Raw genomic sequence first — 26,992 nt, 5'->3', positions numbered from 1 at the left:
GGTAGGGAGAGCCCCTACAGCTTATGTGTATTGTATGGTTACTCCGGAACATTCTAGGAATGAATTGTAGTAGGTCAGATATTTGGATGTGGTGTGGATGAGACTGAGCGCCTCTTTGAAGCTATGGAGTTTCCTCCTGGCCTTTCCTGGCTTATTATACAGTAGCAGGACTACACCCCTCATTCCTAGGATACTTGCAGGTTGCCGATGGGGTAGCCTTCCTTTTCTTTTATACCCTTAGTTTCAGTCTCTCCTGACTGGAGATTGCCAGCTCTGTCCTCACCTTTATGCTAGCACCTTGTAACAAAGACCTTGGCTGAAGCATTGTTAGTAGAAAACGAAAAAAGGGCAGAACTGATCCTAGAGCTGACTGTTGGAATACACAATACACAACAACTGTCTGCAAGATTAGTATGAAGATGGGTCAGAAACTTCCAGACAGTGTACCAAGGTTTCTCTACTGGAAACCCGGTTTTCCACACCAGTGGCAGTAAGAAACACTCTTTGTTCCAAAGTTGGAGGATTTAGTGGCAATTCCTCTTGCTGGCCTCGGGCAAGGAAACTGAGATCTTCATCCTAGACTGCCAAGAGAGGCTGCCTGGACTCTGCTTCAGTTTTACCTAGCCAGGGCTCCCAGTGCTCTCTGCTCGTGGTCCATGCTGCGCACACTACGTACAGCAGGCCGCCTTTCCTGTTACTCTAGAAAAACGAAGGTGCTGCCTGCCGTTCTCAACAACTGAACTAACAGAACATACTGCACAACCCAATGGAATCCAAAAGGGGGAAATGAAGTCCACACTGACAGGGATGCCGCTGTTGGGTGTGGTGTTGGTGGACACTGGATTCCACATACTGCCAGATACAGGGAGGGAAAAGAGTAGAAGACAAATACACACCGGGTGGTATAACAGGTAATGGAGGGGTGGCTTGCTGAATAATGCTCTGTCAGTGGGAAGGAAGGTTGGACTGATAACTATGGTAATTACCCAGAATAGTGGGAAAGGTAGACGAGGCACATGGGACATACAGATTGGCAGGTTAGGGGGGTGAGAACTAAGATGGGGAGGAGCGGCAGAGAAACTGAGGGGGCATTTCATAATGTCAAGTCAGGAAGAGGTTCCACAGTGATGAGGTGCTATTTGAGTAGGTAGATTTTGATCTGTTTTCTGAAGTTGACAAAGAATTGCTCCTTCGCTTATTTTGACAGGGGTTTCACTCCATTGGAGCATACAGGAGAGGGGAACAAGGTTAGCAGCATGGACCGGGCTGGGGTAGTAGCTGAATACTGGAAACAAGGTAGGTGGTTGCAAGGCGATCATAGTAGTACTGGTTGTTACCGTGGCTAGGGCAGAGAGGAACGTCTGGTAAAGATGCCATGCGGTGAAGAGGTGTTGCTTGAACAGAAGTGAAGAAGGGAAGGTGCTTAGTGGATTTTGCCTAGGATGCAGCGACACACCATCAGCCTGTCGCAGGAAAAGGCCTGGTGTCTAATCTTCTTGCAGTATCTCCGAGTCTCTATTCTGGGGTTGCTCCAGTTATGGTTCTTGCGTAGCCCTACGGATGTCTAGATCTTGTCCACCAGATAAGCTAGAGTTGTATTGTTTACAGGCTTGTTGATGCAGCACATTATGAAGATTATGTAGGTGGGCATAACCAGCCACTGAGGACCTAAGGGTTGGAGCTGTCCTACTAACTATTTGAATATCTTTGCTGAGGCACGCCACAACACAAAGAATGCTCTTGATCGGCGTTTGATAGGTCACAGGGATGCCCCTCTGTCATGCATTGCCGCTGGGGATGATGGTCATTTTAAAGTCATTCCCTGCAAGGGATGGATTTACTTTGCGGAGCAGAGACAATTGATTCTGGGTATATTGGTCTTGTGCGTGATATGTACAGTTTGAGCAGAAGTTGGCATGAATGTGGAAGCCCAGGAACGTGACACAGTTCATAAGTTATGGTCTGAAGCCATTTTGTCCCTAAAGGGCATCCATAAGAATCCCTGACTGGAACCCCATTACTCACATTTGAGACTCTTCATGCAAGTTGTCATGCAACTCCAAATGCTTATCAAGCCTAACCTTGGCCTCCACCGAGTTCACCTTTAAATAACTGCAACTCTGGCAGTGAGGAAGAAACCTCGTTTGCATGCCCCTCAAGCAGCCACTCTTTACTCTCTCTGACCCGCATGCTCTTTCCAGTTGTTTGCTAAATTTTTGATCTCCACCCACACACAATCTCCAAAGATGAGGTCACAATTGTATTCTTGTCCCCTAAATGTGTGTGTAACTCATTGATGGAGTGCCCGAGGGTCTGTTCACCACCAGTGGTGTGCCCCTCTGATGGAGCCTCAAGGACTTGCTTCCTACCACCTTTCTAGTCCGATCCTCCAGGTGGTGCTCCGCTGCGAACTACCCAGGCCCGTGCGTGACACTTGGGCTCCCAGAAACACTTGCGGATCAGGTCATTAGGTGAAGTGCGTGCATTAAAGGTGAATAGGAAGAGTGTCCCTCCCCGTAGTAAATGTTGCCTTTTAAAAATAAGGGAAGGCACAGATAGTGAAGATTGCATTCTGGCTGTCCGTCTGCAGACCTGGGTTGTATTGGGACTTGGTTTCTTGGTGAGCGGTACTAAAGGGAGGCTCTGCGCATCCACATTGACCCAGCCTGCCCTCTCCACGGCTCCCTGACATTTTCATGTTTAGTACTCTGGCAGTATAGGTATGTTTTGTAATCACCGACCATCCGACGAGTGGCGGCTCGCGCGCCTGCGCAGAGGGCCTCGCGCCGCTGCCGCCCGACAGGTCCACGGTGTGCCCGAGAGCACATTAATGAGAGAGCATTAATGTTTATTTCCATCGTTACAGTCGTTTGCTCATTCCTTCCCGCCTCGTCGGTGAGCCTGATTCACCTCCAGGGACGGTGGCGGAGTCTCAGCGCCGGGGCCATGGAGCTGCTCCTGGGCCGCCTCGAGCACCTCGGTTGTGGTGCACTTGAGATGCACGTGTTGTAAACGTGTCTTCGCTTCTACAGTAGAGCAGCTGTATTTCTTTAATGCAGCTATTTTACTGAGGCCTTTTTCGGACGCAGCGTGATTCTTACTGCCTTTTTTGTAGACCTCAGCTTTCGATCTCTTAGAGCAAAGTACTCGAGGAGCTGAGTTTCTGTGTGCAGAGTGTCAGGAAGTGGCCTCGCGTTATGTTCAAGCTGGTTGACGCACCGGTAATAAGTAAAATATATAAGGAACAGTGCTGTAAAACACAGCCACCTCCGAGCACGTGTTGGCTCGGTCGCACTTAACACGGTCTAGAGTATTTTTAATCGAAGTGAAACACTTGGCTACTTCCAGTACTCTCATGATTCCTTTTCATACTAATTGACTGCTTCAAAGTTCGGTGGGGGTATGGGAAGTTTTTATTACGCAAGTGAAGGCTCGTGTGCATCCTGGTTCTTGGCCTGTACATAGCTCGCAGAGTTTACTGCTTTCCTCTGTCTGGCCTTGGTACAAGTTTTCCGACGACTGTCAATATTTCTTCATAAATGTTAAGGGGCACAGAAACTGGACGATTACTTGAGAGTGAACTGCAATGCACTTTCCTTACAACTTTGAGACCGTATGAATTTCGACTACCATTATTCTACTTAAACAGGGCTTCAGAGGAGTGCACTATTCCCTAGTTTACAGAGCGGGTACTAACCGTAGTTGTTAGTGGACTCGCATGTGATAGCATGTATTTGCAAACTCTAAACTAAAAGCAGAATGCAAGTAGGCTATGGGCCACAATGAACTCTTGACAATTAATATTGCTCCCAGAAGAGGAGCAAAGCACATGCACCTTTTCACCCCTCATCTTCAGCGTGTGTATGAATGATCTTCCTGCCTGTCATGCAAATGCATCAGTGGCTCTGCCAAATATTGCCAGTCCTGCTGTGTGCGGAAGACTAAGCCCTGGCTGCTACAGCACCGCCGACTGAAATAGCATCACTTTTCATCAATTCTTATGTTTAAAAACTCATAATTTACAGTTGGCAATGAAGACAGAAAGAACCGTAGGAAGCCTTGTAACACTTCTGCAGTCCTTTAGGGTGGGTCTTCTCATCTGTTTCCTAGAGGTAGCAGAAGCAACATTGGAATCCAGCATCTTTTATGGAGCTGAGATGCAAGGATGGGGAAGCTTGAAGCCCGGTGAAAGGCATAGAAAATATGGCTTCAGAGACCTAAAGCATTCTCCAGTGCAGTCCAGGAAACTAATCATATATTGTTGTATGGACTGTCAGACGTGGAAGGCAACTTTCTGGTACTGTGCTAAAAGTACTATTTAATCGACACAGAATTTGATCTCTGCTGAAGGGAGATGGTGAAAGATGAAACCCCAGGACCACTGGAATCATGTATAACAGCAGAGTCTGCCCCTTAGAGATTACCAGTTGAAGCATTCTGGGCAGGTAAACTGATACCCACTGACAGGCACAAAAAATCTGCTGCATAAAGCTTATCATCAAACCAGCTGATGGGATGAAAAAAGAGATGCTGTCGAGCATCCTATCAAAAGGAATCTTCGATGAACCAAAACTCAGAAGGTAATATTGATGGCAAGAGCCAACCTGATAGATGCTAACAAAAGAAATGAAAGCCGGGGTCTCTATAATAGAGATTCTGAGATGTTTTATCCAAATCAGCTTCTGATAGGATTGGACACGAAGCAAAATCCTCTGAGAGTAGATCCAGTCTAGATTCCATGATGGAATACCTTCATGCAGATCAAGACAAAGACCTCACCCGGAAGGTGACAGTATTTCTAAACGCAGTACAAAAAAGAAGATCAAAGAGATATAAAGGTGTAGAAAACAGTGCTATGGAAGATGGCAAGAGAGCTGGCAAAGAGAAGACGGGGCAGCTGAGATGGGGAAGCCCAGGAAGACCAGCAGTGAAGGAAGCCGGCATTTGCTAAATGGATTTACACAAAAAAAGACCCTGACTTTGTTGGAGATGAGCTTAGTGCACGCACCTCCTATCCTTTCTGGCGTGGGATAACTTTTATATCCCTCATAGTCACAAATAATGGTATTTTTTAAAAATAAAACCACACTAACTAGCCAAAATAGAAGGTAAAGCCACTAGCCTGCTACGGGGTGTTCCTCACACCTTCACAGCCAAGTGCACTAATGGTATGGTAAAATACAGTAACCAATCACAGTAGAATGTAAATCAATTTTTTGTCACTTGCCACCAAGCACGTGACTCAGGATTTACAGATAGAAACTCCACGTGTTCTGGGCTTGTTAGGCACATGATGTATACTTTGCCACAAGTTATTTTTCTTCTCTTCCACCTTTCAACCCCAACTGTGGCTAATAAAGTAAATAAAAACGAATAATGGACAAAACTACACTGTTTTTTCTTTTTTCTTTTTGATTTAGTAAACTGCCTAGAGCAACGGTTCTTAACCTTTTGACTTCTTTAGATTCCCCCACCTAATTATTACAAGAACCCGGGTATCCCCACTGAGTCATTATAGGAATCCAGGGACCGCTACTGAGTCATTACTGTAAGCCAGTGACACCCCCCCCCCCCCCCCCCCACAATCATTTTTGTTTATTTGAACCGGTAAACAATACACAAAAAAATATAGAAACAAGAATTCATCGAATACACAAATGGCAAAAGATTTTATTTAATTAACAAAAAAACAAACAGAAAAAATAAACATTTTAATTTCGGTTGGAACTTTTCGAAGTTCAGTTGAGGCCCCTCATCTTCCAAACTCTATTCTGTTTGATGTACTTGCATTTGAATCTCACGAATCAATCTGAGGATACTAACTTATTTTTTAGCCTCCAATTTCAAATTGCTTTAAATGTAAAGACCACTTTAAAATGTTAATGTTAAATTTTGCTTATTTATTTCTATAGCTGTTGAAGACCTGGCTCTTCAAGCAAGCTTATCAATACATCTTCTGAGCCATGTTAGTTCAGCTACCTTAGCACCAAGAAACCATTTGGTGTACTAGTACTCTACAAATAGAAGTAACATAACATATACTCTTTGTTAATCTGTTATTATTTTATTTTCGAAGCAGTCAGGGACCCCTGAGTAGGCTTCATACCCCCTCTCCCCCAGGATCCCTGGACCACAGGTTAAGAACCACTGGCCTAGAAGAAAGCTATTTCCATGTTATAACCTTGTTTAAAAAAATAATAATAATTAAAAAAAATAATAATATATATATATATATTTTTTTTAATTATTATTTTTTTTTTAAACAAGGTTATAACATGGAAATAGCAATATATCAAAAACGAAGTTGTCCTCATGTGAAAGCGCACTCCCAACAGGTTATATAAACGGGAAGAAAAAGCAAAGCCAGCAACTCACAGTGAATTCTTTAAGCAGTTTCATTATTCTAGGCCTTAAGTTATAAAATCATCTCTGGACACGTGTTTCTAGGTCAATCCTTTCTTCAGCAGAGAAAAATATAAAAGTGTTTCACCCTCATAGGTGCAGCCAGTGCTGGAAGTGTTCCAGGCATTTCTTTCTTACTGAAAAGACCGGCATGGCTTCAGCTTGTCTAATTACAGGCACCTGATTAGTCTCTTTAAATACCAGTCCGCCCCAGTGGGCCTCTCAAGTGAGCAGTGCATTCTGGTTGTGGTGGTCCTGCAATTTTTTCATTTTGCCCCAAGTGGGTTGCTGGAGCCAAACGAAATAATGAACCAAAGTGCAAAACCTTTGTAGGCGAATCCAAAGTAAAATTGTCAGATTTGCTGTGAATATCCCAACCTGACTGCTCTTATGTGACAATCCATTTTTAGTCACACAGACCTGCTACGATGTGCAGTGGTGCTGCTTTCCCGACTGGACAGGCCGGTTAAATATCAAAAACGAAGTTGTCCTCATGTGAAAGCGCACTCCCAACAGGTTATATAAACGGGAAGAAAAAGCAAAACCAGCAACTCACAGTGAATTCTTTAAGCAGTTTCATTATTCTAGGCCTTAAGTTATAAAATCATCTCTGTATATATGTGTGTGTGTATGTCGCTCATGCTTAAAAGTAAATGTATAACCATTGCTCACTATATCTGTGGCAGAGCTCACTTATATTCTTTTCTTGTATCCTGCTTGTAAGTTTCACAGTGGATAATTGTTGCATATTTGATTAGAGCTCTTTTTTTCTTTTAGTGCTGAATCGAAGGTCTTAGAGGAAGCAACGATCTCAATCTGCAAGTCATTAAGTAAGAATCATTCATAACTGCCTTTGTTGCCATGTTACTGAAACGTTATGCTGGCAAGACAGCCTCAAATGTGTTTCTTATTACTGCTTGTTTTACTGGCATGAATGCAATCAAAGCCTTTCCTTGTTAAAAACTTAAGAACAGAGGATATAGTGCCTTATTTTTAATGCAAAACAAGCACTCACGCTGGAGACATTGGATGTGGATATGTAAGATATATTAGAACAGAGCATTTGTCTACATTGCCCTCTTCAAAAACAACAAAAACAACAAGTGATGGACGGAATGCTGAACATTGTCAAACATTCACCCCCAGTACAGTGATCTGGGACTAAATCCATCGTTTTTTTGCTGCCCATGCCATTCCAGTTTGGACCCAGCCATATGCAAATCAGTCTTGACCCTGTTCCCCATGGGAACAGTCCATTATCCTTTTGTGTTGCTAAAGTTGCCCCAAGTGGGAAGGGTATGCCCAGACGTGGGTTCCTTGCTCACTGTGCCACTGGATTCAAGCTAGCCTGGCTGATGAAGGGTGAAACCCTGAAACCGGTCCCAGGATGCTTGTTTCCGGTCCAGTGAGGACCTGGCTTGGCAGTTCGGGCTGGACTGTTCCCATGAGGCACAGGGTCAAGACTGCTTTGCATATGGCTGGGTCCAAACTGGGGTGGCATGGTGAGCAAAAGAACGATGGATTAAACCCAGATCTGTGACTGGGGGTGAGTGTTTGCATTGTTCAGCACTCCGTCCATCATCCTTTTGTGTTGCTAAAGTTGCCCCAAGTGGGAAGGGTATGCCCAGACGTGGTTCCCTTGCTCACTGTGCCACTGGATTCAAGCTAGCCTGGCTGATGAAGGGTGAAACCCTGAAACCGGTCCCAGGATGCTTGTTTCCGGTCCAGTGAGGACCTGGCTTGGCAGTTCGGGCTGGACTGTTCCCATGAGGCACAGGGTCAAGACTGATTTGCATATGGCTGGGTCCAAACTGGGGTGGCATGGTGAGCAAAAGAACAATTAATTAAACCCAGATCTGTGACTGGGGGTGAGTGTTTGCATTGTTCAGCACTCCGTCCATCATCCTTTTGTGTTGCTACATTGCCCTCTTAACAATGCATTCCTTCTATTGTCATCATTTCAGCCCCGTTAGTTCACCCGCAAAAAGCCATGCCCACTTTTAAAATATCCCATATATTAGTTGTAGCTGACACATGTGCATCATTTCTTGAGTTAACCCCTGCTATTTGAATTTTTCATTTCCTTCCACCATGTCACGTCATTTATGTTTGGTCAAAAGTGATTCACAGCTTCTTCTGTCTCTGGTACATTGCCCAAACATCCCCTTCCATTTCTTGATATTTGGTGTGCTGTAAGGTTTTCTTTCCCTCATGAGAAACTGGGCCAAAATGTGTTGAGCAGTGAATGGTTGAACTGTTTCTAGATTTCTTTCCAGCTACCCAAGGGGCTCCATTGCCTCTTTATGGGACTGTTTGCTTGCCATAGTTACAAGGCGAACTTGTAGCATAAGGAAGCCACAGTTACCTCGGCAGGGGTTGCATACAGGCCCTTGCACAAGAGAAGCTAAGGGAGAAGGTAGTGTCCTTTTCCTTCTGCCCAATGTTTGCTGAGGCCATCAGCGTAAAATGCATGTATACATGGGGTCATGATCACTGAGTTGAGTGTATGCTTGAGCCAAGGATAAGTTATGTATGTATATTGTATTTCTATGGTGTGAAGCTAGCTAAAGGTCAGTGGAGCACTGTGCATGGTCAAAGACAAGCATAAAGTAAACCAGTAAGAGGAGTGGAAGTCGGGATGTATATGGGTAATACATTGTTGTGTAGTGTTCTTGACACAGGTGTCTTCAATTCATTCATAAACTGAATCAGTGGTGGGGCTTGTTGTTCCAGACCCTGGGCGTATATATGAAACAAGTCTGCTGTCTTGTTTTAAATTTTGTTTACAAGTCTGCAGTCTCATTGTTAGGTTGACCCTGTTCCCCAGAGAAGGACCTCTTTCCTTGTGTCCCTTGTTGAGATTGCATCTTGCACCCACAGTGGCAACTCTCCCATGGAAATAAAGAACAATTGATACACAGGTTGTGTCTGTGATCTTTTGGTAGGTGTAGAAAATGCATGCTCTTGAACAAGTAAAATGCCAAGTGGAGGGATTTAGTTTGGTTTTGTAAGAGGAGGGGCCACAAATGGGGATCAAGGCACTTGGCCATCCCAATCAGGTCTACTAACACACTAATACCACCTTTTATTTGAGCTAATGGTGACCGGTAACTGCAACTTTCTTATGGCTCTCATGCCACTTATGGTCACCATGTGAATTATGGACTGTATTTGTTTCTAGTAACACATAGTTTTACTCTGCCAGAGACGCAAGTTGGCAGGAGAAACGGGTAGAGGAGCAGTAGTAGCAGGTTCATATTGGCTGTTTCCATTCATCTATTAAGTGTGAGTCACATGAAGTTTACATCAGAGTGGAACATACATTTGTTCTTCTTGGGTCCTATTAGTACCTAGTTATTTTATATAGTAGTAGTAATAGTTAAGTTTATGTAAGCCACGTGGTGTGTTAAGCTTTACAATATATGCATTTTGTTATAAATATCTCATGAGTTTATTATACATACTTATGTCATGAACAATATTAAAAGTTCCTTTGAAACCCTTCTACTCTATTTAAAGCCAATAAAAACCCTCCCACAGCACAGGTTACTTCAAAGAACTGTATACTGTATACAAGGTGTACTGCTTCTGGCCTTGACTCAATTCAATATTTATTACAAATTGTTTTTAAAAAAAAGTCTAAAAGATAAAAAAAATATATAAATAATTCATTAATACATGTACTTGAGAATAACGCACTCCACTTAAAGTTCGCTTTTGCTTCTCTAAAGTTTAGCTTTCACCCTGCCAGTTCAAAAGCTGGGTTCTGTCCCACACAGAAGTTTTTGAAATTGCCAGCCTCATTGTGGGATTTGGTGTATTAGTCAAATAGAGAAATGAACTGGCATTTATTCCAGGAGTCTCTCAGGCGGCGTACTTAGCATTCAAGTAATCCGAATTTCTCCTCATTGACTGAAACACCTCTTTCAATTCCCTTTTCAATATTGAAAGAGGGGCATATTATATATATATACATATATATAATATATGAAACAATATTGCACAAATGTGAGCAGCTGTTCTCTCTGACCTGTTCATACTCTCTCATTATTATAAATTTCTTCTACACACAGCATTGAGAATTTTTACAGACAAGATGTTATAAATGTATGCCAAAAGTGAAGACTTTAAACAGATGCAATTGCGTTTCGTGAATTCAGCTTGGTTTCGTTCTTATGGCATGAACTATAGTATTTTTTTTGTGGGGGGGTACCAACAGGTGTATGAGACATCTACCCTCCAAATTTCACCAATCATTACCTGGCTCAAGGCTTAACATCTCAGCCCCATATAGCAACAGTAGTGCACAGTGCCATGGGTTTGAAGGCCGAAAGGCTGAGTTTGATTGAAGGGCCTCCGAAGACTCCTTTGAGTTTCTTGAGCCCACCCATTGTTGATAATCCTCAGGTTTTTAAATGATCTAGGCACTATAGTAGATCCTGTTTAGTTTTAATGGGTCTCTGGACTTTAGCTTGGCTTTCTGGTTTGCAGGCCTGTGCCCCCGTCACCTAGTGACTTTTAACCTACTTAGCTTGCTCTGTCTTAGCCTATTATTTTATTAATTCTTTTAAAATGGTTGTCATGTTTATAGTAAGGCAGATGTTTTGATTTTACGTTATCAGTGCACCTCTTTTGAAGGCGTCAAAGTCCATGCCATCATTCAGAATGATGTGTCCCTTTTACACCATGAAAAAAGTCAGCTGCACTCCATCATGCAGTTAGGTTGGACATAACAGATTCTGAAAATTGGCCACGTTCCATGGAAATACATTAACAGTAGTGCCTTGTTCTCTGCTTTTAAGTTATCCAGGGAGAAACAGATAATGGCTAAAAAAAGAAGGGAGTTACACAATGCTCAATATAGAAAAGTTAGAAAAACTGCCTTTCACAGTAGCAGAAAGTCCTTCAACGGTATGGCTCGTACATGGCATTATAAATTGCCCATTTCCACCTTTTGTTTCACAAATTGTTTCAAAGATTTTGCTGTAGGCAGATACGAGCAGCTAGGAGATAGCCTTATTAAGGAAGAGTGGGAGTTGCCTTTTGAGTACAAATGTCTGAATGGCTAAACAGGGGTCATTTTGAGCGGAAACGAATGCGAGACTACTTTTAGTTATTTAATGATGTGCACACAGGTGTCACTTCACAGCTTTTGCAATGCCGGGGTCGCAAACATGGCATGCTTGCTGAAGGGTACTCCCGTCCCTTTGATTCAGCCAACATTTCATATACTTTTGAATGGAAATAACGTGATCCTAAATGAGCAGAGCTGTTGCGGTATGAGACCAGGAATTGCCTACACAATTTCAGTCTCTCAAATTGTAACTTGTTGCGGACATGTACTATTACCCCCCCAACACATACACACCAGTAGCAGAAATGTGGCCTCACATTGATACTACCAATGTAATTTATGACAAGTTGAACAGACTAAAGGTGCTACTGTTTCAGAAACAAGTTGTGTTGACATCGGCTAGAGAGATGTATGCTCTTCAGATAGCGAGATCTTCAGCTGAGTTACAATCCCAATTAAATACCAACGTCCCCAAGCACTTTAGAGAGCTGGTTTGCAGAATATTCAACGCTTTGAGCACTACTGGGATTGTGTACTTCTTTAAGGCAGTTGGGTCTGGATTAATTTCCATCTTCCAGACTGTCTTTGGAGTCATCCCATCGGCTATCCATTCACTCTTTTCAAGTGTGTTTGGTGGCTTTAGGGTGACTTTGGCATTGGTTGGTGGGATATTGCTGTTGCTGTTCCTAATATGCAGTGGTTGTGCCTACCCTGCTAAGCAGAGTGATGGAATTACGACCACCAGCCCAGCTGTACCGTGATCGCATGGTACAGTTCTTTGGTGCTCCTTTGCTGAAGGAATTGGAGCATGATTGGTCACTGTCATTCTGACTATCTTGTGGTGTGTGCAACCTGTCTTTCATTACACCTGGTGCCTCTTCAGGTGTCTACCATCAGTGTGCCTTGCTGTACGCCAGTACCTCCTGTGGATAGAGAATTGCTAATGTTCCCAATGAGGGTTCATTCACAGTTGTGCCCCATGAGACTGAGGCTGATTTGCAAGGCCACAGATGAGCCCACCCCTGGTGAAGTACTTGGCTCGTTCAGGCACTTTGGTGGGACTGCCTTTGTGGGTGATCCTGTGATGAGGTTTTTGCACAGTTCTGCTCCGTGGACTGATCTGACAATGTGGAGTCATTCCTGGATGCGCTCCCGTTCAATGACTTCAGAGACATTCTGCAAGACCATGATCATTGTTAACTAATTTGACCATGGGCTTTATTCTAAAGTTTAAAATTATGCCAAATTAACTTTGGCCTGCTGTGCTTGTCATGGTTGACATTTTATCTCTTTTTATGTATTAAGCTAGTTTTTAAATAAGATTTTATACATCTTTTTAGATGTTTTAGCTCAGCATTTTTAGCTCGGAACCATACACCTTCTATGGCGTCATCATTTATGGTGTCATCCTTGTTCTGGCAATGGGGAGGGTTTAGTGGATCCTGTTTGGTTTTAATGGGTCTCAGGAGTTTAGCTTAGCCTTCTAGCTTGCAGGCCTGTTAGCCTATTTATTTTATGAGTTATTTTAAAATGGCTGCCATGTTTATAGGTAGAGAGATGTTTTGATTTTACATTATCAGTGCAACCCTGTGAAGGTGTCGCTATCAGCGTCAAAGTCAAGTGATGTACGTAGATTTTCACATCATGTTCCTTTCCCACTTAAGTGTGACAGGAGCATACTGTATTTTTGGAGGGAATTGTTTACATAATTGCCACCACAAGCCTGCCCCTTAGCTATTGTTTTGGGAATATAACTGTGTCAGGGGCCCTACAAAATCTGTATAAATACATCTCACACACGCAAGGTTATCAGAGGGATTCCTACCAGATGCTATCTCCTCCATCTATGCTGCATGTCACCTTGATGCAGACTCAGCCTTTGTGTCACCATGAAGTTTGTCCTAGACCTCATTCCAAGGTAACAGGGGTTGGGGGCACTTCTCATAGACATGGTACTGGCAGGTTAGGTTTACCACACCTAGTTCTTGTTAGGTTAGGGATTAGGTTCTCTAGTCTAGGGATTTTACATATCATGTTTATTGCAAGATGGCGGGGGTCTTAGTATTCACGACCCTCATCTTTACAATTCTCCTTCTTGCATTTTTCATTATCCTGACCATTGCAGCTCATGCATTTTATCGTGGATTACAGTCTTTTTAATAAACCTGTTAAAAACTTTCCTGCATCTCCTTTGTTACCTGTGTGCGACTGAGACTTACTTATTGCTAATGTGAGAAAAGGGTAATCTCCATTCTACCACGACTCCCCTGAGATGTTGCACTCTAGAGTGAATGCGTAAGCCTGCCAGAAATAATCTTTTACTGTTTGGGTTTTTGGTGAGGTACTGCTTGTGAGCCAGGAGGGTTAGGCTGACAGTTGCGACTTGTTGTAGGATTGGCCTAGTCGCCTACAAACAAAAGTGCTGTCATCCCTAAACCTGAAGTCTCGCCTAGGGGCGAGAGTCCAACTACAACAGTAGAACTTCCATTCCAACTTGTTATTAAAAGCCATGTATTCATACATACAAGGGCGTGTCCTTCACAATAATTTCTCTGATCGATCACCTGTTTGGTTTATTTATTAACCAAACACTGACATATTCATTTTTTCTATATGTATGGTTAGTTTATTCTTCAAACAATATTCGTTGAAAGCATTTAATTTTGTTTGTAAGCCTATCTTAGTTACTTCTAGGATGGCTAAATCATCTGCATATAGTAGATATGATGTATGTTGCCCTCCCGTGCAATGGGAGAATGAGTGAGTAACCTATAATGTTGCTTGAAGGTGTGTAAAGTACAGTGCAGAGTGGGTGGAGGCCAGCATACAGCCCTGGCTTAACCCATGGTTAATTGGTATTTTCTGGGTATGTGAGTCCCTATTATCTAACACTACCCTAGGCCCAGTTTCCCTGATGTAGCTCATGCCAGCAAGGTGCTTGAAAGTTTAATACCATGTCATTTTTACCCAAAGAGGGGCCCAATCAACTAAATCAAAGACCTGACGGAAATCCACAAAACAGCAAAACAAGCCACCTCTGATTTCTGTAGATTTTTTAGCCATCACTGAGTGTCCGAAACAGTGAACAATCTTTGATTGATTTCTTTAAGCCCTCCTTGTTGAATTAGTATTACATCTTTCTCCTCAAGCCAAGCTTTCAGGTATTCCAAGGTAGCTTTTGAGAAATGTGTTACTCCTACATCTTACAGGCTAATGATGCAATAGTTTTTAGGGTCTGCAGGATCATCCTGTTTCAGGATTTGGTCTTATTGTTACCCGTTCAACTATCAGGAAAATCCCCCACACTCGTAGTTGTAACACAAAAATCTTGTCCACCAGTCATGGTTGGTTTTTACCATTATTGCTGGCAAGTTATCTGGCCTTGCCACTCTTGGCCAATTCAATTTTCCAATTATAGACTTTTTGGATAAGTAAGAAAAAAGTTCCTCGTTCAAAATAAAGCCTTTCCTACTAGGCTTTTCTTTTTCACTCATATATGTCTTTGAGAGATAATTAATCCAATCTTCTTCTAGTATCATCAAAACTGGGGCATTTCTCACTTCCTGCAATAATTGCCAGGGCACCTTCATGTAGTTTGTTCCATACACTGCCAACATTTCATCCCAATTTCAATTGCATAGGAGCTTTTTATTTTTTCTAATTAAAACAGTCTAGTCTGCCTTATTTTTCCTATATATTTTGTTTCAACTTTTGCTACACATCTATCCTTTTTTTTTTTTTGCTTTATCCTTCTCAGTTTTCTTTTTAGATCCTGACACTGGACGTTAAACCAACTGGTATTCCTTGGACCTCTACCAAGCACTTTAGACTGCTTTGGTTCATTTCTCTTTAGTTCTGCTGTCAAGCTGAATACTAATGAATACTATTTTAGTGTATCCAGAAATCTTTGGACACCCCTATCTAATTCTGTAGAAAACTGTAGTTGAGCTAATAATGCAAGCAGATCATCATCAATTTGCGTTACCATTCTTTTCGAATAGTTAATGTTTAGCTGCACAGTTTTTTCCTGTACCCTTATCGCCAGGTTTTTGTAATTGGTATGTTATATTCCAAGAGAATATCTCCAGCAACCCATCTTCCCTAAGTGTGTTAAGGCGCAAGTTAAAATCCCCCATAATTATCACAGGAATTTTTATTTTACATCATTCACTAAGAATCCTTAAGTAATTGCTTAGCAGTTTCAGCTTTGTTAAGTTGTATTGGTTCTCTCAGATGCTTACCACAATTATACTATTTATACAGGCAACGTTTTCATAAAAGGTAATTAAACAAGCATGGAGCGAAACACATTCAGTTCTTAAGTGCTTAATCTTTTTTGCAAGTTTTGTAGAAACAAGGGTTAATAATCCCCCTGTTGGGTGCCCGGGACCAGTTTGGCACGCTGCAGTGATAATTTGCAAAAATCCTTCAAATACCAGTGTTTCCCCAGCCAGCCATGTTTTTTTAGATAGATTATTGCAGAACCTGTTAAAACACGCTTAGCATTCTTAGCCCTCTCCACCTACCACGCTGCACTAAGTGATGTTCCAGAATATAGCCCCCTAGGGGTGTGCTCTTATTTATAGCTCGCTGGTGGTACACTCCCCTACAACACAAGATGCTCTGAGAAAGAAGTGGGAGGGCTGGGTTGGTGAGTTAGATGAGGCTGACTTGAGGGATGCTTGTATGGCACCCAGCATACTAGCAGAGTTCGCTAGGCTTCGCTTGGTGCATTTCAAGTTTCTGCATCAGGTATACATGACACCTGCTGGACTCTGGTGGGTAGGCCTTTGTGATTCCCCCTCATGCTCCAGGTGCAATGCTTCACTAGGGGATTTCTTTTATGTAGTTTGGTGTTGTCCTGTCATACAAGCCTATTGAGGCAGCTCTCATAGGGACTCTTTCTGCAGTTACAGGGTTCCCCATCGAGTTGCAGCCCCGGATTGTTCTATTGGGCACTAAAGAAGACATGAGCGGACCCCGAGGAGATAGCTCACTGGTTGGGTTGGGCACTTTAATTGCAAAACCAGACTTTTCCCAACATTGGACATCCACCATAGCACCTCCCCTAGGGGCATGGAGGAGGGGCATGGACTAGTGTGGAAAACATGAGGAAATCATTGACAGAGTAAGAGGATGTCCTACGAAATTCCAGAAAGTATGGAGAAAATGGTGGGACTATCATGGATTGATGGGATATCTATCCCTCATTGTTATGTTTGTGAGATAATGAGGAATGTGAGCAACAACTGGTTATGGAAATGTATCGATGTGATGGATCTACTCAGAATGTGTTCTTGGGTGGAACACAGTGAATGCTGCTGCTGTTTGGCATGTAAAATCAACAATATATTTCTATAAAAAACTCTCCAGTTTAGAAAGCCTATTATGACCATGGACATTCCTGGAATACATGATCAGCAGTCTGGGTGAATCAATCCCTAATCAATATCGCTTAGTCTAAAACCTTCTCTTCCTAGCATTTACTGAGGGGAGCATAATAGTTGTTACTTCTTACTTGGCTGAATTTACTATTCCTTTTATGTTGGAAGGATATTCTCAAGTCTCCCGCACTAAACTTCACTACAAATTTTAGAGCCTCCCTCAGACTTTGACCTGAAGCCAAAGTGGATTGGCTTTCACCTAAACCTTCATGGTTGTTAAGTAAAGTTCTTTTCACTCTTGTCTCCAATTCTTCGGGGTACACAATCCTCAAACTTAGTTGATTTAAATCTTTTTCTTCCTTCAGGATTGCACTTTTCACCAGTGTGGAATAAAAACTTTAGGAACCTGTGTTCCTTCCGTGTTTCGAACAAACACCACTTGTTTTAACCTATTTTAAATATTATAAAACATAGTTGGGGACAGCTACGATATGGAATACCTGCGGAAGATGGTATCTATTTAAGAGCATCCATTTCCTATGTTTCTCCCCTTAGCTGATCAGATTGAAGCATAACATTGCAGAGTCTAGATCAAACTTTACCCGTCCCCCCCCCCAAATGTCTGGATTCACACAGTTTTCTCTTTACTCCCTTCATAGAAGATGGTGACATGGTGGAGGTGTCAGCAGTCTGGAATGTGGCTTGTAAAGAATGAAGTTCTTGATCGACTATTTCCATTATCCCTTGCCCACCTTTTTCCTTTTGGAGCTCTTCCAAATTTATTATATCCATCCTACCCTCTTCCTTTGGCCCAATCTGTCTGGGCGGTTCTCTAATGAACAATGTCAAATATTCTGGGGGATGAAGAGAGGCTGTGGCTTTAGGGTTTTGTCTATAAACCCACTGGAAAGGTTCACTGCAAAACTGTTCTTTCAGTTTAAAAGATCCTCAGCCAGGATTGAGCCTGTCTGAGGTTGACTCGGGGGACCCCACAAAGGAGTCCCACTCCACAAATTCTCTTATTATTTAGGTAAAAGCTGAAACATCTTGTATATCTTGTGCGTTGTCCACCAATTCCCCACATGCAGGTGCACTTATGAGGATTGAAGCATCTGGGCTAGTGGGTCCGACCTTAACAAATGAGCTATTGGGCTGCTCAATTCTTCTATCTTTCACTCCTTTGGCCCTATTAGGCCCCCTCCCCTGATTACCAGGTCTGTTTCTCAGTACTGGCATCCTGTTGATTGTATCAAGTGTAAAGGTTAATATGGACTAGTTTCTTCAGTGTTCCACTGTCGCACTGAATGCAAATATATCCAAAAGCAGATATATCCCTGGCAGCAGTTGCTAATAGATCCTCGCCTCCAGATGTCTCGGTAAGGGCTCACAGACGCAAATGAGCCCTGAGAGCCCCATCAAGACATGTGGTTATGTGGACCTATTTGCATCCAGCAGAGTGACCTAGAGGAAAAGTCTGTGCCTGTGCTTTCTATAGCTAATGCAGATGAAATTACTTTTAGGGCTTCTTGTTGTAAAAAACTCTAGCATGTGAAAGAGTTACACAGCTTTGAGGTGTGCTAGATGTCAGGTTTTGTACTGAAGAAAACCACAAGAATTAGAAGTGGATCTAAACATTTACACCTATGAAGGGGTATAGGTATAACATGTAACACAGAAGTCAAGCATGTTACAAATACTCTACAGTTCCTAGAAATTGATCAACATCCTTGTTGTTGTGTAAATATATGTATCATATTTTATTGTTCACTTCACTGCAGCTTTGAGCACTGCACTGTCTGCACTAATGTAACACCTGTTTAAATTCAAGGAGTCATTGTTGGTCTAGAGGAAGATTTTATTGTATTATTTGATTAAATCTTCATGGGGTTACATAAATGAGACCCATGGAATTCTTTGGTTGTTTTCTTAACTTAATGCACCAGCGCACTAGGCAGGCCTCTGCCCAGTTGGTTCAAGGTGCCTTCTGGATAGTGAGTTACAGTCTACTGTGGTTGCACGGTGGAGTTAGTTGAATAAGGCTCTGGCTTTGAAAAGGTGGTGTGGTGTGGAATGATGTCCAGCAAATGTATTCCTACCTTTTGTGATCTGTTTTTGAACCCAGCACTAGCAGACTCAACTTCAGCATAGCAGGTCTGTATCAATGTGGCTTACTTTCAAAGGGAACACAGTGGAGTAGCATTCCATAAAGGAACAGCCATCTGCTCCATCTCTCCAGATCCCAACAAAGCCCACAGTGCAATCACCAGACACTGCCCTGATTTTTTATTGTTTGCTGCAGCACTATCTAGTTAGGCCGCATTGGTTTGCTCCCCAGAAGTAACCAGAAGTATGCAGATCAGTGGCCGCCCTCCACACAGGGGGCACTGTGTGTGTGGTGGATCATTCTCCCCCTCAATCAGTCAATCTATCAATCAGGATTTATAAAGCGTTGTTATTCACCCAATAGGGTATCCAGACGCTCGCAGGTCCCAGAGGCTTATTCGAACAGCCAGGTCTTGAGAACCCTTTGGAATTCCGGAAGTGAGGTGATGGCCCCAGGTGTGTGGGGAGGCTGTTCCAGGTTTTTGCTGCAGCATGAGAGAAGGAGCGTCCTCCACTTATGCTTCGGTAGATGTAGGGAGTTTGGGCAAGTGAAAGGGAGGCAGAGTGTAGTCTTCTCGACTGTTGGTGGAAGTTCAGGCAGTGGTTAATGTCAGAGTGTCCTTGGTTGTGTAGAGCCTTGTGTGCATGGGCCAGCAGCTTGAGGGAGTGGGTGTGGGTCCTAGGTCTGATGGCCATCAGGAGTCGTTCCATGTGTTGCAGCTGTTGCCAAAGATCAGTACTTCCATCTTGTCTGTGTTCAGCTGCAGGCAGTTTTTCTTTATTCAATCAGCGACGCTTGCAATGCATCTGTGGAAGCTGGTTCTGGTGGTGGAGGGGTTGTCGGTGAGTAAGAGGATGAGTTGGGTATCACCTGCATAGGAAATTATGTTGAGACTGTGGGACCTGATGATGTTGCCCAGCGGGGTCATATATGCGTGGAAGAACGTGGGGCCGAAGGATGAGCCCTGGGGGACACCGTAGGTGATCTCCTTGGGTTCAGAGATAAAAGGTGGGAGGTAGATCTTCTAGGTTCTTCCGTTAAGGAAGGAGGTAGTCCATCTGAGCGCGTCCTCTTGGATGCTGAAGTGGTGGAGTCTTTCAATCAGCATGTGTTGGGATCCGGTGTCGAAGCCTGCTGAGAGGTCGAGGAGGATCAAAGGTGCCTTTTGTCCTTGGTCGAGGAGGGTTCGGATGTTGATGGCTGCGATCAGTGCAGTTTCAGTGCTGTGATTGCTGCGGAAGCCGGATTGGGAGGCATTTAGTAGCTGGTTCTGATCCAGGTATGTCAAGAGTTGCTTGTTAATGACCTTTTCCAATACCTTCGTTGGGAATGGGAGCAGGGAGATTGGCCGGTAGTTTTGGGGTTCGCTGGGGTCGGCAGAGGGTTTTTTGAGTAGTGGTCTGACTTCGGCGTGTTTCTAGGCGTTGGGAAATGTTGCAGTGTTGATAGAGGTGTTGAACAGGGTGGTGAGTTCCTGGCCCATTCTTTGGTTTCCAAGGTTGAAGATATAGTGCGGGCATGGGTCTGTGGGAGCTCCCAAGTAGGTGGATTTCATGATGGAGGTGATATCCTGGGTGGAGAGGATGTTCCATGTGGTCAGTATGTGGTTCATGTTGATTACGGTGGTTGCGTATCTGTCGAGGAAGTCAGTAGGTGTGGGTTGGGGTTCGAAGTTTCTGTATATGGTTGCGATCTTGTCATGGAAGATGTCGGGCAAGGTTGTCACATAGCTCCTGTGAGGGTGTGATGTTGTTTTCGTGGGCAGCCGCATTGAAGAATTCCTTAACAATGTTGAAAAGTTCCTTGGTGTTGTTGGCACTGTGGTTGTTGGCCCTCAGTTCGGTCAGAGGGTCTTGCCAACATCTTGGGGGCTGCCTCCCAAGCAGTGGCATCCTCAGGAGGCCAGCTGGCCTGAGGCAGTACATACCTCATCAATCCCAGTGTTAAATCAGTGGTGGTGTCATAGTCCCCAGAACCGTGCAGTAGCAGTGCCTCTAGCATCCCCTGCTGTGGTTTTTCCCAGGGGCCGGGGCAGCTTTTCAGCTGTATCTGTAGCTCCGGTCTTTCAGTACCTGTGTGGCTGACTCCCGCATGCTGTCCATTCCGCAAGCAAGTTTGTATGTAGGGCCAAGCAGGGTTTCACTTACAGTATCGCTGTTAAGAATTTTCTTCCTGCACAAGTAGTGTATAACATAAAATCACTGTTATGTCTGTGGTGGCCACCAATCTCGGATATTGCTGGATGATTTCCCAACCCAAGGGACCTACTAGGAGAGCAAACTTCTTATAGACCGGCACTCTGGTGACCCCACTTGGCCCTTCTTAGAGTTAGAAGTCCTTTTGAGTCCTTGAGTCAGCACCAAGCAGCCAACCAATTGACCATTCGAGAGAAGCTACGATCGCTGGGTTGCAACAGGATTCAGGAATACTTGAGTACCAAATCAAACATACTAATAACTTGAGCCTTACATATTCACCGGGTGTATTGTGTTGATAGCCAGGCCATTTTGAATGTTCAGTTTGAGTGCGACGCATCACTAAAAACACAGGACTTCGTTCAATATCAGCAAGCAGTTGCAGACATCCCATCAGTAAGAGCATCGAATGATTATCATGCTTCCTTTTATAAAGACTGGTTGTCACAGTCTGCAATAAGTAGGTAACAGTGATATTCTGCTGCCTATGTTCCAGTACAGGGAGTGTATGAGGATTCTGAATTCAGTATAAAGCTTAAGCGTGAAGCCCTAAGGTGATTCAGCTGTGCAAATAAATGAATTAAATGCACTTCTCTTAGCATTAAAAAGTTTGTCCCACAGTTGATTGTTTCTGACTCTTCATTTTGTCTACGAGGGTAACCGTGTAGATTTGATGCAGTGGGAATCTGTTGCTACTAAGACTCCTGAGGAAAGAAGAAGCCGATATGGGCATGCCTTCCTGACTTCATAAGGGACCTTTCGTTAGTGAATCTTCAGCACACGCTTGCCTGCTAGAGTGACCAAATTGACTTGAAAGGCAGTTCAGCTACTGCTCAAGATGCAAAATCAAGAGCAGACATGTGCAAAGTAATAGCAGTAAACTGGTTGCAAACTAAAGTCGAGCCTGAAAAACACTTAGTAATATAATTATCACAGACGAACACAGCACCACCGCCAGGCTTGCCTTAGAAGTACTACTTCTTCTTGGGCCAAGATAGACTCTTTAAAGTCACAGTGCCAAGAGTAGGTAATCAAGATATCCTGAATTAATCAGCCAGGTTAAATTTAATCAGTACAGCACACAAATGAATTAGTTTGGCTCATGAGTGGATTTGTATGGCACATGCGGGAGGCTCAGCTATTCTGCATTTGTTGCAGGAGCAGAATTGGTGGCCATTAACATCCAAATCAACTAGGCCGTATATACTGCAGTGCAAATGTTTGTCAAAGAACAACACCTTCCGCTGTAGTGAAGCTACAAGCCTCCCTTGTGAAAGAAACCATTCCAAACTGTATATCTCAGTCACATTGGTCCATTTAATCTATTCCTGTAGTCATTTTATAAGCCTGTGACCACAGCGCCAAATCGCAGCTCCTACAGTCTCAAAAAATCTTGTAGTAATGATGGGTAGAGTGCGTATCTTTTACTCGGATTGGGGGTCATCTTTTATACCTAAGGCATTGACAAAAGTGTTTACTGAGGTGGAAGTACACCTTCAGTTCTCACATCCCTTCAAGACCTGGTTCTAACAGGTCAGTCCATTGAGCCAACAGTATGCTTAAACATACCTTCACTGCAAGGAGTTTAAGTAAGGGAGCTCTCTAACTAAACAAACTAAATACCTCAAAAAGCGCTTAAACTAGTCTGCTAGGACATGTTTTAATGTACTATATGCTTTATGAGTTGCTCTTCAGCATGAAGTTATAAATAGCAGATCTTCAAGGAGGAATTAATTCTTATGATTAATCTGCCTTGATCTAGTACAGGTTATGCAGCTTACCTGACAAAGTTTGGGCGACGCACAAGAAGCTGCAGCCCTGTCAACATCGTTTGATGTAATTGGCTGGCTACTGAAAGTAAGAGAACCAGTGGTTGTCAAGTAAGGAGAAAGACAGAAGTTTGATCCTGCCTATTGAGAACCGATACCAGTCATAGCAACAAAAAGAAAATGAAAGGTAGTGTGAGCAGCCCAGCCTGGAAAGAAGAGACAGCTGTCCACTGACATCGTAAAGCCATACCATGTAGCCCATCCTATAAAGTCAACCAATGCAACTGTCAGGATATACCACAAACTATGCAACCGAGCAGCGTTGCACATTGTGCTGCAGTTGAAATAACCTCCAGATGACAAGCAACTAGATACAAGCACAGATGAACAAGCAGTAAACACTATGATGCTTAGAAATGTACTTAGAACACCAACCACACCACCATCCATGTCTCTGATTGCCCTGAAAACATTTTAAATAAAAGCACCAGAACTGAACTGTCTGAATCGGTCTCTGAGGAACAAAACTAAAAATTGAAAATGAATGTCATGAAGAACTCACACTGGAATTAGCACTACGGATAACTACAGGCGCGTGTGCTATTACAATCAATATGCAGATTGGTTTTTACCTGTTTGAAATACTGCTTAGGTGATGTCTCTGAACAATCAGTTGGAACAATGAGCCCTCCTGATGTTGGAAAGTAAATTTGTTGCAAATTCCTTTATTTTAGACTACCATTAAAGTATCAGTTTGGCACATTTATTTCTACAACCAAATTTACAAAATCTATACTCGTGTTTCTTTCTAGACGCAAAATGATTTAGTCTTCTTTCTGAGTCAATATACCAAACAAGGTTTTGTACTGTAAAATAGAACAATTACTTAACAGGCATTTAGAAAGCCTGAGGCATGACACATTCATCAAATAGATACTCTTTTTTTCAGTATGTTAGTATCCCTAAGATTTTACTTTTCTGAATGACACAGTTGAACAGACAGCGTACTTTGGTTTTGCAGATATTAGAGAATTGTTAATTCCTAATATTTCTTAATAGAAATACCAACACTTTCCAAACTGAAAGTGGAGTAGGGTGTTAACCTCGTGGCTGCTGAGAAACTCTCTACTCCCCACACCCTTCTCCCCCCAAACTTCATGACGTTTTTTCCACAAAAGGTATCCACACCAAATTTGTGTCCTTTTGTTCAACAACCTATGGGTTGAAAAAGAACACAGGATTTGGATATTTATCTGCAGGCAACTGATAAAATAGCTAAAAAATGGCTTAAGTTTGTGTTTTGGGAAGAAAACTACTGCGCAGGAAAGCATATATATTTTTTTGCTAAATACTTTATCAACATAAGGTTTACTGTGTCAGGATTACCATCTTTCCAGTTTTCAGGAACAAGCAAACTTGTATCAAAACAATTTTTCCCACCGTTTCTTCTTTTTTCAAGAGGTGGTTCATTTTTCCACATTTTTGTGGTTTTAACCTCTGTGCCATGCCTTGCAGGTTATGGTGGAAACAAGTGCATAACCCATGGCTGATCCCAGAAAGCTATACATCTCCAAAAAATGGACAAAATTCTGAATCCTTTGTGTGTGTAAACCCCACAGAGGTTTTCCCAAGAAACTAATCGTTAATACATTTTTAAAAATGATAATGCGCAGCAAAAACAGCCATTTGTGACATTTGAATCTGAAATTTTACCTCATGTTTGCTATTTTACAAATTCAGAATACTGTTATCTCTGCTAGACCCTTCTGGTCATGCGGATTTATAGTGTTTGTAAAACGCGCGATACCCAGAGCCAACAATTAAGCTGCATCGGATAATGATTTTTCATTGTGTACCGACGATTTAGCAGTTCATGTAGTAAAATATGAAGAATCAAAAATGGATATGAAGGAAACCTATGAATTTCTGAATTGTGCACAAGATAGTTTAGGAACAGTAGTTATTTGTACACCTCTGAATTTGTGTGTTACTCACGCTATCATGTGACTCAAGGTTCATTTTGCAAAATGTCTTGGTTCTTGCAAATTAGCTTACATTTTGGAAGCCACAAATGCAGAGAAATCCAATTGGTAATAACAATTGTTCTACTATTTTGTGTTCCCACACATATCCTCATAAAAACGGTACTACACTTGAGTGGCTTGGCCTATCTTCGGTGACACAAAACATCCAAAAGCACGACCTGGAGGCATATTACATTTCAGCCTGTAAAATCAACACTTTTTTTTTTCTTTCAGTGTGGATAGGTGCGGAATTTGGACTCTAGTCGTTCTGCAATCAGGCAAACTGCCAGATTCAGACATTTCAACAGCCCGGGAAATCCATGGTGGTGTGACTTGCATTATTCTCACAAGGTTTTTAATTAACCAGGTGCCCTTGCAAACCTCAAACTTTGGCTAAAACACATTTTACGTACATTTCTGTGAGGGAAAGTTCTGGAGTCTGAGAGTGTAGGAAATTGGGTTATTAATAATGGGCCCACAATTGTCTTATTACTGGGAACCATTTACCCCCATTGTAGCACTTTCCTCTCTCAAGATAATGAAGTCGAGTGATCTAAGGCCCTCTCAGGGGAGGTGGTGTGCTCAGTAAATAGTTGTCCAGTCAGTGCCTTTCTATTAAAACGAAATGGTACTTTTAAAACAAAGAAACAAACACTCACCCCCACACCCCCTTGAAAAGATACTACATATTAAATTAAAAATGTATACATCAGGTAGATAGGAATAGCTTTGGTGACACCCTCATATCATTTTTCACATCTAGCGAACCCAAAACCCGATAATCACAGCACTCCCACCTATACCAAATACAACATCACAGTATAACGGGTGTCATTTTAAATTAGGTCAGTCTGCCATCTTTGTCAAGGGGTCACCACTCTAATAATAAATAACCCAATGTTATACTTGGTCAAGGTAACACATTAAAATAAGGGGTATCAATTTATAAAAGGCAAGCCTGCTGGATTTGGGAGGGTGCCACCACAATAATAAAATTAGTCGTATGCCATAACTCAATGTTGCATCACTGTTGACATCAGTGGAGCCAGTACTACTAGTCAGAGGCATTTATTGTAACAACAAACATTCATTGTTCAGTCACCATTGTTATTAGTAAGATAATACGTTTCTTTGCTTCATGTCACGTAAAATAGCCATAGGCCCAACCACATGGTGTCCCAGTGCCTCAGAGCCAAAGAGCAGAAGCTCTAGCTCTTAGAGTATTTGATTCATTAGGCCACCTTGCCTGGTTGTCATAAATTAATTGCCTCCTGAAACCCAGGCAAGTTCATAAAACCTTTCTGGGAGCCTACTGCAGAAACCCCCACAACACTTAATAATCATGTTGGTGGTACCCTTGTACACCCGTAGGACACCACAAGTCAAGGGTTTTGAAAATTAAACCCACTCACAAGGCATTATGGGGTGCTCCTCACTCGACTTCATGCATAGAGTATGAGTGTCTCTGCTGCTTTATTTTCTCAGGTGCAGGACCATACCACTTGCATTTTTCCTTTTCCTTTTTGTATTTTGGGTGCTATGGTCCCATCCAGCCTCATATAACATTGGGACAACTCGGGGAGCTGGGCAACTGCTAAATCAATCAACCAATCAGGCAGGGATTTGTAAAGCCTGGCTAGTCACCCGTGAGGGTCACAAGGTGCTTGAGGGAGGGAGGAGAGGGGGTGCTGAGGATCAGTCGAAGAGCCAGGTCTTGAGGTCCTTCCTGAACTGTGACAGGGTGGGGGATTGTCTGAGATACATGGGGAGGGAGTTACAGGCCCTGGTAGCGATGTGGGAGAAGGATCTTCCTCTGGCTGTGGTTTTCCGGATGCGGGGGACGTTGGCGTGCGCCTGGTCGGCGGAGGAGAGTTGTCTGGCAGGAGTGTAGGAGGAGAGTCTGTGGTTGAGGTAGGCTGGTCCAGCGTTGTGTAGGGCCTTGTAGGTGTGAGTCAGGAGCTTGAAGGTGATTCTCTTGTCAATAGGCAGCCAGTGTAGTTCTCTCAGAAGGGTGGAGGTGTGGCTGTGTCGTGGGACGTT

At 42.9% G+C, this 26,992-nt stretch overlaps 1 protein-coding gene across 2 annotated transcripts in view; it reads left to right on the top strand.

Annotated features, from left to right (window-relative positions):
• DYM (dymeclin) overlaps positions 1–26,992 on the top strand; it is a 917,326-nt gene that overhangs the window by 94,983 nt on the left and 795,351 nt on the right. For both annotated transcript variants that reach the window (XM_069219181.1, XM_069219183.1), the window contains exon 3: positions 7,180–7,232. In XM_069219181.1, coding sequence (XP_069075282.1) covers positions 7,180–7,232 — 53 coding nt within the window. The remainder of the gene's footprint in view (positions 1–7,179; positions 7,233–26,992) is intronic.

The sequence above is a fragment of the Pleurodeles waltl genome, chromosome 1_1 (genome assembly GCF_031143425.1).
Source record: "Pleurodeles waltl isolate 20211129_DDA chromosome 1_1, aPleWal1.hap1.20221129, whole genome shotgun sequence".
NCBI lineage: Eukaryota > Metazoa > Chordata > Amphibia > Caudata > Salamandridae > Pleurodeles > Pleurodeles waltl.
Note: the sequence above shows the minus strand (reverse complement) of the source record. Positions and strands in the feature narration are given on the sequence as shown.